At 35.6% G+C, this 13,992-nt stretch overlaps 1 protein-coding gene across 1 annotated transcript in view; it reads left to right on the forward strand.

Moving 5' to 3' along the window:
• LOC107590731 (somatolactin-like) overlaps positions 1 to 13,992 on the forward strand; it is a 35,054-nt gene that overhangs the window by 15,370 nt on the left and 5,692 nt on the right. The window contains exon 3 of the mRNA XM_016279642.1: positions 13,402 to 13,592. Coding sequence (XP_016135128.1) covers positions 13,402 to 13,592 — 191 coding nt within the window. The remainder of the gene's footprint in view (positions 1 to 13,401; positions 13,593 to 13,992) is intronic.

Consider the following 13,992-nt stretch of genomic DNA (forward strand, 5'->3'; position numbering starts at 1 on the left):
ATATATATATATCAAAGCCTATTAAATGTAAGTAGTAAAGTAATAGCTTTCAGTTATAGGTACTGTAATATTGAATGGCTATAATTAAAAATTTAGGAAACAAACTGAGACAGTAGCAGTATTGGTATTAATGATACTGACCTTCATTAATAATAGGCTACTTAGTAAAAAGATGGTATTAAACACATACTTAAATTATACCATCTTTATGTTGTTTCTACATTAATTTGGAAATTCAGTGTGAAATTATGACAATATAATTATATATTAATAATGTGCATTTAATCATGATTAATTACAATACATTTTTTTTTAAATGCATCTGTTTCTCTGTTCACATGATGCTGTTGCAGTTCTCCAGTGGCAGTTTCTTTAGTGGAATGTTTTGCTTGTTATTTAGAGCCATTGATAGTTAACTCGAGTCCCATCCATGTCATTCAGAAAGACTTTTCGGAGTGTCTGATTGTTATTTGAGTGTATTGAACAAAAACTCTCTTAGGTAACACTTTATTTTGATGGTCCCTTTTGAACATTCTGTTAACAATAATTAATGTTGCACCTACATATCTACTAACTCTCATTAGAGTATTAGTAGACTGTCTGCTTAATATCAGCTAGCTCTTTATTGTGATGGATCCCCACAGAGTTTCTACTGACTACAAGTAACTTTGCAAGTACATGTCAACTTATTCTAGCCCTAACCCTACCAGTCTACTAATACTCTACTAACACTCTAATGAGAGTTAGTAGACATGAAGGTGCAATGTTACTTATAGTCAACAGAATGTGTTAAAGGGACCATCAAAATAAAGTGAAACCCTCTCTTATTCTTACAGTGTTAGTCTGAATAACACTTGAAATACCAAGCCAGATAGACATTTCCTGAAGGAAATAGCAGTGCTGTCTAGGCAGAAAAAGAATAGCGTTACAATTTTAGGTATGGTTGAGTTTTTTGTGTGTGTGTGTGTGTGTCAGAACTGCTATGCTGGTATCGTGATGATCATTTTGCGTCTTATTTTCTATCTACTGTGCGTGAGGATCATCACTCACTTCGACACCATCTTTGCAGTAAAATCAGGAAATCAGTTTGCAAATATCATTAATGTTGGCTACATTTTGAATGTAGTTGCATTATATGAATGCAAGTTGGAAATGTTCAAACTTCAATCTTGTATAAAAAAAGGTTTTAATTAAAAAAAAAAATAAAATCTGATTTCTTTTATACTTGAATAATAATTTGAAGAGCCCTAAACCTACATTATTAACGATATACTATAAAATAAAAAAATAAAAAATAAAATAAAAATAATTACATAAAAAAATATAAAAAAATAATAATAACTATTATTATTATCATCATCATCATCATCATCATCATTATTTTTATTATTATTATTATCATATCATTCTTTATTTAATTAATACATAAATAAATAAATAAATGCTATACACTTACATTGAAGGAGGGACCCAACACATATCCCATATTGGGACCAAAATATAGTCTTTGTATAGGCACTTTTTTACTTGGGCTAATAAGCAACCACCCAGAACACCCTGACAACTACATAGCTATGCTCTAAAAACCACTCAGAACACATTAGCAAAAACATAACAACATCCTGCCACGGTTTTGCATGAGTAATTACGAGACAATGCAAAACTCGTTAATCTTACAGGTTAGGCACATGTGTGTGCGGCTTCTAATGTCCCAGATAGCAGAACCGCTGTTATTCACACATTCAGCCCAGCGACACATTTGAGCATCATTGTTGTTGTGATGATTATGGCTCCTCTGATGCCACCATGACATTAAGTGCACAAAGAGGATGAGCATACTGCTGCCAAGACCTTCAGGGAAGCTGCCATGACGAGGACAATGGACGTATCATGCAAAATGTTCCTTAAAAACTCTGAAGTGAACTAATTATGCCTTGTTTTTATCCTCCCTCTATATTTGTATGATTTATGCAGAGTCTTAGCAAGTATTCTGCTTCTTTGTTTTTTTCAGTTAAATCTCATTTCATATGAGACCTAGTGAGCAATTGGTCTGTGCCCCGAATCCCAATGAGGGTGTTTGTGGGAGAGGGTGAAGACTCAGCATGGTAAATAGAAGGAGAGGGGTTTTCAAAAGGTTAGCTGACAATCACTGCCACACACTGCACCCGGAACGGCAGACAATAAAACAGAAGGTGCTGGAGATATTTTGTTTTGGAAGAGAGCTTGGCTGTAAGTGTCAGGATCGACCCCTAAACCTTACTGCATTAATTATCAAAACACTTCTGTTATTCTTAGAACTGCCGAATATGAAGTAGGCTGTACTGGAAAAAAAAAAAAAAAAAAACTTTCGATTTGAATATGCCGAATATGCATTCACCTCTATCACCCTCTCACAGTGGAATGCTTCTAATTAGTCGATATGCATAGATTTGAAACCTTACCCTCAACTTTGAAGAAGCATATTTGCATTTGACAAAGCACTGCAGCTCTTTCAGTGCGACACTGCTTCATCTTATAATAATAATAAAAATACATGATAGCATTTAATGTAAATGCAAATGAAAAAGTAAGTAAAATAAGATTTGTTGATAGATTTGTTACATATGTACGACTTTGCAGAGACTATCTATCTATCTATCTATCTATCTATCTATCTATCTATCTATCTATATATCTATATATCTATCTATGTATAGATATAATAAGAATAATAAGAATAATAAGAATAATTATTATTATTATTAATGTCTAAATAGCCTTTAAAATGTTTCCTTTTTTAGGACTTTTCCCCCTAATTTCAAGAGAACACTTTTTAAATTTAAATATAAATATATTACATTTGTCTTTCCCAACTAGCAGTTTAATATTATAAATGTAAAAGATTTTGTGAGGTATATGCTTTAAAAAATAATAAAAAAATGCCATTTGGGCAAAGGAAAATAAAGTTCATTATTTATAATGCATTTCATTTATTATGTTTGTGTGTGTGTGTGTGTGTGTGTTCAGATAGTTTTGCTGGAAAGTAGCCTAATGATTAAGATCAATTAAAATGATAAATTATTAAGTTAAATTCGTTTTTTTTTCTCTCCAGTTTAATTAACCAAATTAATTAAAATGTTATTTAAAAAAAAATAGGATTAAACAATAGAGAAAATCTAAATATCTAAACAGCCTTCAAAATGTTTCAGTTATGAACTTTTTTCTTAATTTTCAAATAATTAATTTAGAAATAAATGTGTCTTTCACCGCTTGCAGATCTTTGCAATTATAAATATGTGAGGTATATGCATAAAGAATACTATTGGGGTAAGTACATTTAATTCTGTATAAGTCAATTTATTATGTTTTAATGATGTTAAAATATTTAATATTTTTACTGGAAATAAGCTTTTGATTAAGATCAATTTAAGTGATACATTATTGAGGTCAATTAGGTTTTTTTTGTTTTTCTTCTTCTTCTTCTTCTTCTTCTTCTTTCCTGAACTCATCTGTCAGTGGTAAAAAAAAAGCATAGCCCTGCCCCAAACTTATAAGGTCAGTCTGTAAGTAACCTTGTTACATTTATGCATGAATAAACCTTCAAAGCGACTTAAATCTACTGTAGTTGTATGTCCACACTGAACTGGAATAGAAGAAGATATTTTAACATCAATAAATGACCCACTTAACCTTCAAGCTTCAACTGCATTGAGTTTATGCCTCAACAACAATCAGTGAATCTTTAGACTACCATAGTTCAAACTAACTCTGACGCACACAGGCAACAGCTACAGAGACAGAAAGCTAAAAAAGATACGGAAGTCAACTGATCTGATAACCACACTAAAACCCTCAGCGACTGGGAAATCTGTCAACGGCCTTGCCGAGCGAAAAGGTCAAACGGATGGAGACGCCGCGTCGGACAGCGGAGAAACATTCAGAGCTCAAAGATAGCGTGTGCTTTGAAAACAAGAAAAAAGGGCGAAGAGGTGCCCTGCTTATGCACGAGACATCTCTTAACAGCCATCTGTCCTCTCGCTCCTTTCCAAGACATCGTGTTAGACAGCGAGACCCGACGTGTGCTACGTTTGATCCTCCGATAACCAGCGAGGAGGGGCGGACATGAGAGAGGCATAGCCAGTGGCTTAAAAAAATGAAAGAAACCAACTCAGTGCGTTCGACTGTCTTTATCCTCACAGACAAAACACCTTAGATTTACGAGTCTCTGAAGAACCAAAGTCCTGGAGGGCAAACGGCGTGTTTTATTTTTGTCACTTTCTCGGATCCCGCTTTGAAGAAAATATAATCTGGGCTCGGCGACTTCCAAGCGTCAGGCCGAGACTCAGATGTACTTTGTGTGGATGAAAGGAGGTATGGGGAAAAGTGAGCAGCACTAAACGAACGGCGTTTACGCGACTCCAGCTGCGCTCCGGCGCCGAATCTGATTGGTCCATCCTGGTTGTGTGGCTGCATATCTTTGCGGCGTACGTAAAGGATATCGATGTGACTGATCTCATTTGCAGCCTTCTTTCTTCAGATCATCGCTTCTGTATTGCAGTGTGGGCTACATCTACCTTTGGAGAGGAAAATATTGCAGATTAGGATTCAGGAGTTTAGCTGGAGGGTGACAGGACAACAAGGGCGAGATGGAAGTTGAGAGACGTGGAGTAGGTGGTTGGGTTTTAACATAGAGGGCCTAATTACGCTCGGAGCGAAGCGGTAATGCATCTTTAGCCCAGAACTGTCATCTACCTAATCTCTCCATAACCCCACCCCTCACACACACCGCATACATAACAGCTCGTGCAACAGAACGCTCCAGTTCCGTATTTATTTATAGGCCCGCGTTGTGTGCTGGTTGGTTGATTGATTGATGGCTTTGTTGTTTGGACGCTTGCGTGTGCACACGCTCATGCATTTATAGCCAGATGTTGCTGCAGAACTTCATCATTTAGACCTTAACTGTGAGCCCCGGGTCTGAATAATCGTCTGTTTGGCTGTATTTGCATTCTACAGTGCCTTAATGTACACAACTCTATGGGTCTGTTTACATGTGCAGTAATGTCCTAAAATTAGTCTGAATCCCCATGATTTCCTTGTTGGCCGAGATGAAATTCAGACTGTGTTCATGCGATTAAATGGGTCGTTCTGAATTCAAAATTTCGACATAGATTTTTTTTTTAGTTATCATAAATGTCAATTGACATCTCGTAGCAGGCACACAATGTCATAAGAAGTTGATATTTGATAAAATTTTGGTTGCAACATCAGGTGACCAAAATTCAATGTCAGTTCATGTCCATATTAATTTGATGTTCAATATTGATGTCAGCTGAAGTTGTTTTAGGTTGTGTAACCAAAATACCGCTTTAAGTCAACGTTAAATTGGCGTCAAATACTGATGACATCCCGATTTTTATTCTCAACAAAAATGTAACGTCTGTCTGACGTCATGTCCAACATCAACCTGATGTTAAATTGATGTCCTTTGTCTGCTGGGCTTACTTTAGTACTAGTTTTATTGCACTAATAAACACCAGTGTCAATAACCCCAGTTTTTTGGATGTGTTTAGTTTTTTACACAAACATTTTTTTTCCTAAATAAATAATCATCATAGGTATGCTAGATGAAAGGGACAATACATTTGGTTGGTTGATTGATTGATTGATTGATTGATTGATTGGTTGATACATTGATTGATTGATTGATTGATTGATTGATTGATTGATTGATACATTGATTGATACATTGATTGATTCATTGATTGATTGATTGGTTGATACATTGATACATTGATTGGTTGATTGATTGATTGATTGATTGATTGATTGATTGATTGATACATTGATTGATACATTGATTGATACATTGATTGATTGATTGGTTGATACATTGATACATTGATTGATACATTGATTGATTGATTGATTGAATGCAACGTGCAAAGCAATTTTGAGTGATACCATTTTATATATTATTTAATAAACAGTTGCAAATGTTAGCATTAATATTTTGCAGGTTCTCAGGTGTTCTGGGTGGGTTATATGTGGTTTCTTACTCTTCACAGTCGAAAGAGTCCAGTTTGGTTTCAAGATGCAGTGTCAATCCCTCGATCAATGCAAGTATACCGGATTTTGATTGTGAAAATTGTAAAACTGATTGCTTAGAAAAGTGAAAGCAATCTGAAGGTGATACTGAAAGTTAGGAGGTTTGTTCAAAACCTCGTCATCATTTGGAAACTCAATAAACAGACCAAACCAGCAACAACAAGAGTTTAAAACTGAGCTTAAGTCTCCTTTGTTCAAGTGGAATGTGTTGTGCATGTGAATTATAAGATTCATTTGTGCAATAAACTAGAATATTGGACATTTTGCTACTGAATATTAATGTGCATGCCATTCATTGGGATATAAGAAAGCTGCAGCAGATCCAAAAAAAGAAAACCCATCGATATCCTCAGTATCCTGATGTATTTATGCTAAATTTTAATTAAAATGGGGCTTTGAGCAAAGTAGACATTTTTAACTCACGTCAAGAATTAATTCGAGTTGAGTTGCTAAGCATCTTCTGAAGGCATTAATGCTAATTAGAGCATTAGAAAGCTTTTTTATATATCAAAACAAGCCACATTTTATCCACATTTCGTTCTGTTGGTCATTGGGATATAAGAAAGCTGCAGCAGATCCAAAAAAAGAAAACCCATCGATATCCTCAGTATCCTGATGTATTTATACTAAATTTTAATTAAAATGGGGCTTTGAGCAAAGTAGACATTTTTAACTCACGTCAAGAATTAATTCGAGTTGAGTTGCTAAGCATCTTCTGAAGGCATAAATGCTAATTAGAGCATTAGAAAGCTTTTTTATATATCAAAACAAGCCACATTTTATCCACATTTCGTTCTGTTGGCTGACAAGAAGATGGACGTAGAATGACCTAATTACGCCCGTCATAAAGATGCATACTTTCTTCTCACCCTTCATTCTTGTATTCGCCCAAGGATAATTGGTATCACATTGTAAAACACACACTTTGTCCCTTTGTATCAGCAAATCCTCATTAGAAAACAATGCATTGCCTGCTTTCAGCTAATGTATTTGTCACAATCGCCAGCGAGCTGATGCACTGAGCGTTGCAGGCTTCTCCGCACTAAAGCTGTCCTCCTACACACACACAGACATTTATTAAGTTTGCTTTAGTGCGCTTTAAGTGATAACAATCATCATAAATCAGGACACCGCATTTCTCAATAACTGAGCTTGGAGCAAGTGGACACAAGAAGTCATTACAATATATAAAGGAAGAGAAACCTCCACTGCACAAGAACATTTGTCAAGATTTAGACAATCACAACATTCAGCAAGCACTGAAATACTGGATCATATGATGCCGGCTTTCACATAAGAGGTGAGACAACCATAAAATACAGAAACCATTTGCTAGGCCGAGCCGGAGTGTTTCCTCACTACAAACCTCAGCAAAATGGGTTAAAAGAAATTTGACATTATTTTAGGAGCAAAACTGCTTAGTTTATTTATTTTTTTGGCATCATTTGAAATAAGAAATTGCTTTGAAATTGTATATTATGTTTGTTTATCCCATGTTTGACTCTTGTGAGACTCTTGTAATATTCCTTTTAAGGTCATGCCTCTTTATTTTTTATTTATTCATATATTTTTTGGAGGGCTGTGCTTAAAAATTACTATCAACACGCACACACGCATACCCACTCATAACACCACATTCAACCCCCAATGAAGCTTAATTATAAAGTTGATAGCACCCAGATTGATTAGTTAGCGTGTCAATCAAACATAGGGAGGAAGGAGAGGAAGCTGTGCGGTAATTGGCCATGAACGTCGGGGAATAATAAATATTCATGTGTGTTCTGAAATTGCGGCTCTCTTCTGGGTTAAAGTGGCTCAGCACTTGAGTCTCTTTGCACTCTTCACATCTGGAGAGGGCATGTTGCCCGTTCCTTAATATGAATTAGCCTGGGCCAGACTTTATCTGTTGGGAGTGCTTAAAAAGGCTGATTTGATAACCTCCTTCTCACCCACTCAAGTGTAACACATTCACACTGGCAGTCTTTGGGCAACATGTCTCACTCCCAACTGACGCTTGGTCAGGACCCCTTGGTGTCGCTTTTTGATGCTCAAGACAGAGCCGTAGAGAGAGAGAGTTTCGACAACGCAAGTTTGAAACGCTTGATCCGTAACGTGATTCACGTAGACCTCAAATAGTTCCAGGAAGTTCATAGCGGGCAATTGGAATACATTGAGTTAAAGAGACAGAATTGCGTAGACAATAAATGCATTCATTTACAATAGTTATAAAATACATCGACATGTATATGTAGTATGTATATGTAGTTATATCAGTGTTGTTTCTGAAAGATAAAATCTGCTAATATTTGAGAATTAATGTGGTCAGCCATCCTTACCTGGTTTGTTAACATATTTTAGGCTGAAGTTACCATGGTAAAAGTCAGTGTTTGCTATATAAACAACATCTCTCTCTCTCTCAGCAATTGATTTGTACGTGTAATACACTGAAAAGTCAATCACAACATTCAGCAAGCACTGAAATACTGGATCATATGATGCCGGCTTTCACATAAGAGGTGAGACAACCATAAAATACAGAAACCATTTGCTAGGCCGAGCCGGAGTGTTTCCTCACTACAAACCTCAGCAAAATGGGTTAAAAGAAATTTGACATTATTTTAGGAGCAAAACTGCTTAGTTTATTTATTTTTTTGGCATCATTTGAAATAAGAAATTGCTTTGAAATTGTATATTATGTTTGTTTATCCCATGTTTGACTCTTGTGAGACTCTTGTAATATTCCTTTTAAGGTCATGCCTCTTTATTTTTTATTTATTCATATATTTTTTGGAGGGCTGTGCTTAAAAATTACTATCAACACGCACACACGCATACCCACTCATAACACCACATTCAACCCCCAATGAAGCTTAATTATAAAGTTGATAGCACCCAGATTGATTAGTTAGCGTGTCAATCAAACATAGGGAGGAAGGAGAGGAAGCTGTGCGGTAATTGGCCATGAACGTCGGGGAATAATAAATATTCATGTGTGTTCTGAAATTGCGGCTCTCTTCTGGGTTAAAGTGGCTCAGCACTTGAGTCTCTTTGCACTCTTCACATCTGGAGAGGGCATGCTGCCCGTTCCTTAATATGAATTAGCCTGGGCCAGACTTTATCTGTTGGGAGTGCTTAAAAAGGCTGATTTGATAACCTCCTTCTCACCCACTCAAGTGTAACACATTCACACTGGCAGTCTTTGGGCAACATGTCTCACTCCCAACTTACGCTTGGTCAGGACCCCTTGGTGTCGCTTTTTGACGCTCAAGACAGAGCCGTAGAGAGAGAGAGTTTCGACAACGCAAGTTTGAAACGCTTGATCCGTAACGTGATTCACGTAGACCTCAAATAGTTCCAGGAAGTTCATAGCGGGCAATTGGAATACATTGAGTTAAAGAGACAGAATTGCGTAGACAATAAATGCATTTATTTACAATAGTTATAAAATACATCGACATGTATATGTAGTATGTATATGTAGTTATATCAGTGTTGTTTCTGAAAGATAAAATCTGCTAATATTTGAGAATTAATGTGGTCAGCCATCCTTACCTGGTTTGTTAACATATTTTAGGCTGAAGTTACCATGGTAAAAGTCAGTGTTTGCTATATAAACAACATCTCTCTCTCTCTCAGCAATTGATTTGTACGTGTAATACACTGAAAAGTATGTTGTACTTGTATAGTCTCCACCATAGTTTGCAGTGCTGCATTATGAATGCTCCAGTTACTCAGAAAGGAGTGTGAATGTATCGTTTCTCTACTGATCTGGAGAGGAGAAAAGCTCTGTTTGGCCAAAAGTCATATTCCAGTATTATTGCTGTGCTTTAGTGCATTGAAAGAGAGCGTGGCATCTGCAACATATTTAGACGGTGCTTGAGCAGTTTGGGGCCACCTAGTGAACCTTTTTATCTTGGCTAGTCCTCCTACAAATTCTGTCCAGTTTGGCTTTAACTTTATTTCATGGTTTCATTTTTTTATTTTTTTTATGAGTTTGTTTCCACAAAGTAATGTGGATGTAGTATGTATGTACTGTATGTATTGATTGATTTATCTTTTTTTCTGTCACATGAATGATTTTGTGTGCTGAACCTCTTCGGTGTCGATGTGGCTCTGGGTCATTAGCTCTGCTTCTGTGTTTGGAGCCCACCTAGGGGTCTTGACGTTGCACTTATTTTTTGCTTGAAATCTTTCTTTGAATATAGTGAGTGTGGGGCAGTTTGACCTTGTAATTATTGTTGTATATTTTATTGATTGTTTTTTTGGGAGATAATAGCTGAAGCTAATAAAATAATTGCACAGTTTGCTCCACTTGATTGCATTAGTATTTTTTGATTTGCATGATTTTTATTTTTTATTTTTTTACTTTGCTTTATTCATTTTCAAAGAGGTCTTACAGTGGAAATAAATATGTGGCAAAACTTGATCACAGCGTGAACTGATTTTATAAATATGATTATTTTCTGAAATTATTTTCTGAAAGAAAACAGCAAGGGAGATTGTCAAATAAATGTACAGAAAATGGATATCAATAAAATATGTTGGTCTATTGATTATTGCATATTTTATGACCTTGAAATTAACTTCGACCTTATATATATATATATATATATACATGTATATATATATATATATATTTAAATAAGGTTTACTTCATAAGACCATGTATTTCATACATGGATATTTAATATATATCCATATATTATATTGGGGGTGTAGGGGGATTGCTATTAAGAATTGGGTTTTCCATTAATTTAGCTCATTTAAAGTCAATTTAGTGAAGCCCAGCACAAGTTTTGCAAATAATAACATATAAAGTAGTTTGTTTCCAAATATTTTTTTCTGGAACATTCTGACTATTCCCTGAAATGCAGCATATTTCAAACTTATTATAGAGTGGGCGCTGTGCTTAACATAAATAGACGAGCACAGCAATTGAGCTGTAATACAATGTCTGTTGGTTTGCGCTGTAATGCGAATCAGCCGAACAAAGTGGGCTTAATTCTGAATTTTACAGACCCAATCCATCGCTTTAATGTTCAAATTGGATTAAGCCACATTTGTGTGGTTTGGGGACTCAAATATGTAGGACACATCATAATATGAAGAGAATTGCAATATTCAGAACTTAATGAAGTCCGCCGCCCACCTGCGATGGCATTATTTCAGTATCCTGATGTGGATTACGCTCAGAGAGAGATTGCTTTGGCTGGCAGCCTATAGCTACACGGAGCAGCAGATCTTTGAAGAACTCAGAGACAAATCACCTCATCTCATCAACACAGACACACCATCGCCTTCCTCCCTACGGCAAGAAAAAAACATGCTTTGAAGAAGTCTTAATTAAATAAAATGTCCAATAAATAAATAAAATAAATCATGAAAGATAATAGGATGCAAAAGAACCACTAGTTTATACAACAAAACATAAAATAAATTCATAAGAGACTCAAAACACACACACAAAGAAATGCTGGGGTGTAATTATCTGCGCTTGTGTAGGTGACCTCGGACAGAATCTCATATAGAAACAGCTACACTAACATAACCTTCTTTCTTTTCAATTAGTTTGACAGCAGAAATACAGTATTTACAGTAACATTTCATTCATGTTGTAGTTGTTGCAACACATTTAGTTTATTGCAGAGCTGCTGTTCATCAATAACTTTTGAGTTATATACAGATAAAGTTGTTTTATGTTTATATATTGAAATTGAAAAAGAAGAATACTCTGTATAAAACATAACACATATTACACATATGGTAACTTTTTTTAACGTTTTTTTTATGTATCTTATCCTCACTCACACTCATTTATTTAGTCATTGTGAAATACTATTACATTTTAAATTATACAGTAACATGTTCCATTTTACATATTATATTTTAATATATTTAAAATGTATTTTATTGTGATATTTTTCGTTACATCAATGGTTTATTGAAACAAACAAACAAACAAATAAATAAAATATATAAAAACCTAACATATATGACATATGTACCATGTAGACATATTAGCAGTAGTATATGCATATTAGCTTTTGTATAACAAACTAACATTTTAAAAGGGCATATATATGTGATTTCCGTACATACAAAAGGTTGAAGACGTGGAACTAGTTTGTAATTTTTACCCTATTGTTTGTTATATTTATTTGCTCAATGTCTTCTTGGGTTTTGGTTCTTTTACTGATGTAGATATCCCATAGTATAACAAAAATATTATATATATCTTCATTGTGTTTGGGCCCACCCTGGACGAGCAAGCATAGGCACGTGCCTAGAATGCCTATGCGTAAATAAGGCCCTGGATATGAAAGGATACAGGCTACAGCGTGCGCCGGCGCCTTCGTGCGTGCAATTGAAGAGCACACGCTGTGAGCACAGTACCATTTCCGCGCTCGCTTGACTCACGCCTAGCGCTGAAGTGAAGGGGAGCGCACGTCTGAAACGTCTCCCGTTCTCAGTCGTTCTGCGACTGAATAAATGCACTGCTTGTCACTAGTGAACACTCATGTATTTTATCCTGCACACAGTTAAATGGTTATATTGTGAAATATTACACTTTAAAAATTCTAATTAATTATCAATATATTTTCTGTTTTAATATATTTTAAAATATCATTTATTTTGTTTATTTCTGTGATGGCAAAGCCAGGGGAAAAAAAGCTGTGTGGAGGTTGCCTGACTGGGCAACTTGACTGAAGCTCAACTATAAATAAATGTCTTCCATCTTGGGCTGCTATATTTTTAGCAACTTCCCATTCATTAATAAAACCTGCATTATTTTTGGTGGCATTATTATTAACTGTACTCATGCATATATTGGCATTCTCGTATTCTCAGAGGTATCTGTCACGACGTCTCAGGTTAAAGGCCTGCATATGCAGGAGTCTGAGGAGAAGGCCACGGCTCTTCTTGCACTTGAGCAGGTGAGTTCATGAATCTATGGATCTCTGAGAATATTCAACAATCACTGCTATATAAAGCCAGTGCGTTTGTCTCGAATGCAGGCAACTGATCATAGACAAATCTGTGCAAAATGAACAGGGTTAAAGGTACATTGACTCCAGATTTTGATATGCTCTTTGCAAGGAAATCTGCCTAGAGCTTAAGCCCAAGAGAAATGCATTAGCGTTGTAATGAAAACAGTGCTCGCTTATTAAATATGTGATCTCTACAGAGAGCAAAAATATTTCTAAGGATATTACCTTAACAGTTCAGCTGTTTCTTGGCCAAAGTGAATCTCTGAAGTGAGTCTCTCAGTTATGGTGTGTTTCTCTGGTCACGTGTGTGTGTGTGTGTCCTCAGTTCTGCAGGCCTGGCTGTGGTGTGTGTCTCTGTGGCCAGTCTGGCTTTCTCATGCCGTTCCTCTGGACTGCAAAGACGAGACCGGATCACTCATCCAATGCACTTCAATCTCTCAAGAGAAACTTCTGGATCGCGTCATCCAACATGCAGAGCTCATCTACCGCGTCTCTGAAGAGTCCTGTACTCTTTTTGTGAGTGAACCATCTCTGTCAGTCAAAGAGTCTATATGAGCTTCACTATTAACTGTGAAATGATTTTCTTACTCTGTATTTTTGTCTTGTTTTCCAGTACAAATATCTAAACAGGCTTACATTTACTTGAGAAGCAATATGACATAATCAGTCTAGTTTTCTGACAAATGTACCAAAATGAAGTGAGTTTAAGCTTAAAAGAAGGAAAATATTCGCCACTGACGAGGAAAATGAATTTAATTCAAAGGGAAAACCCCACTGGAAAAAGTGGAAAATGTGACTTTAATCCTAAAACAATAAAAAAAAAAAAAAAAAAAAAAAAAAATATATAAATATATATATATATATATATATATATATATATATATATATATATATATATATATATATATATAAAATA

This window comes from Sinocyclocheilus grahami, unplaced genomic scaffold (genome assembly GCF_001515645.1).
Source record: "Sinocyclocheilus grahami isolate Dianchi unplaced genomic scaffold, SAMN03320097.WGS_v1.1 scaffold132.1, whole genome shotgun sequence".
Classification (NCBI taxonomy): Eukaryota; Metazoa; Chordata; class Actinopteri; order Cypriniformes; family Cyprinidae; genus Sinocyclocheilus; species Sinocyclocheilus grahami.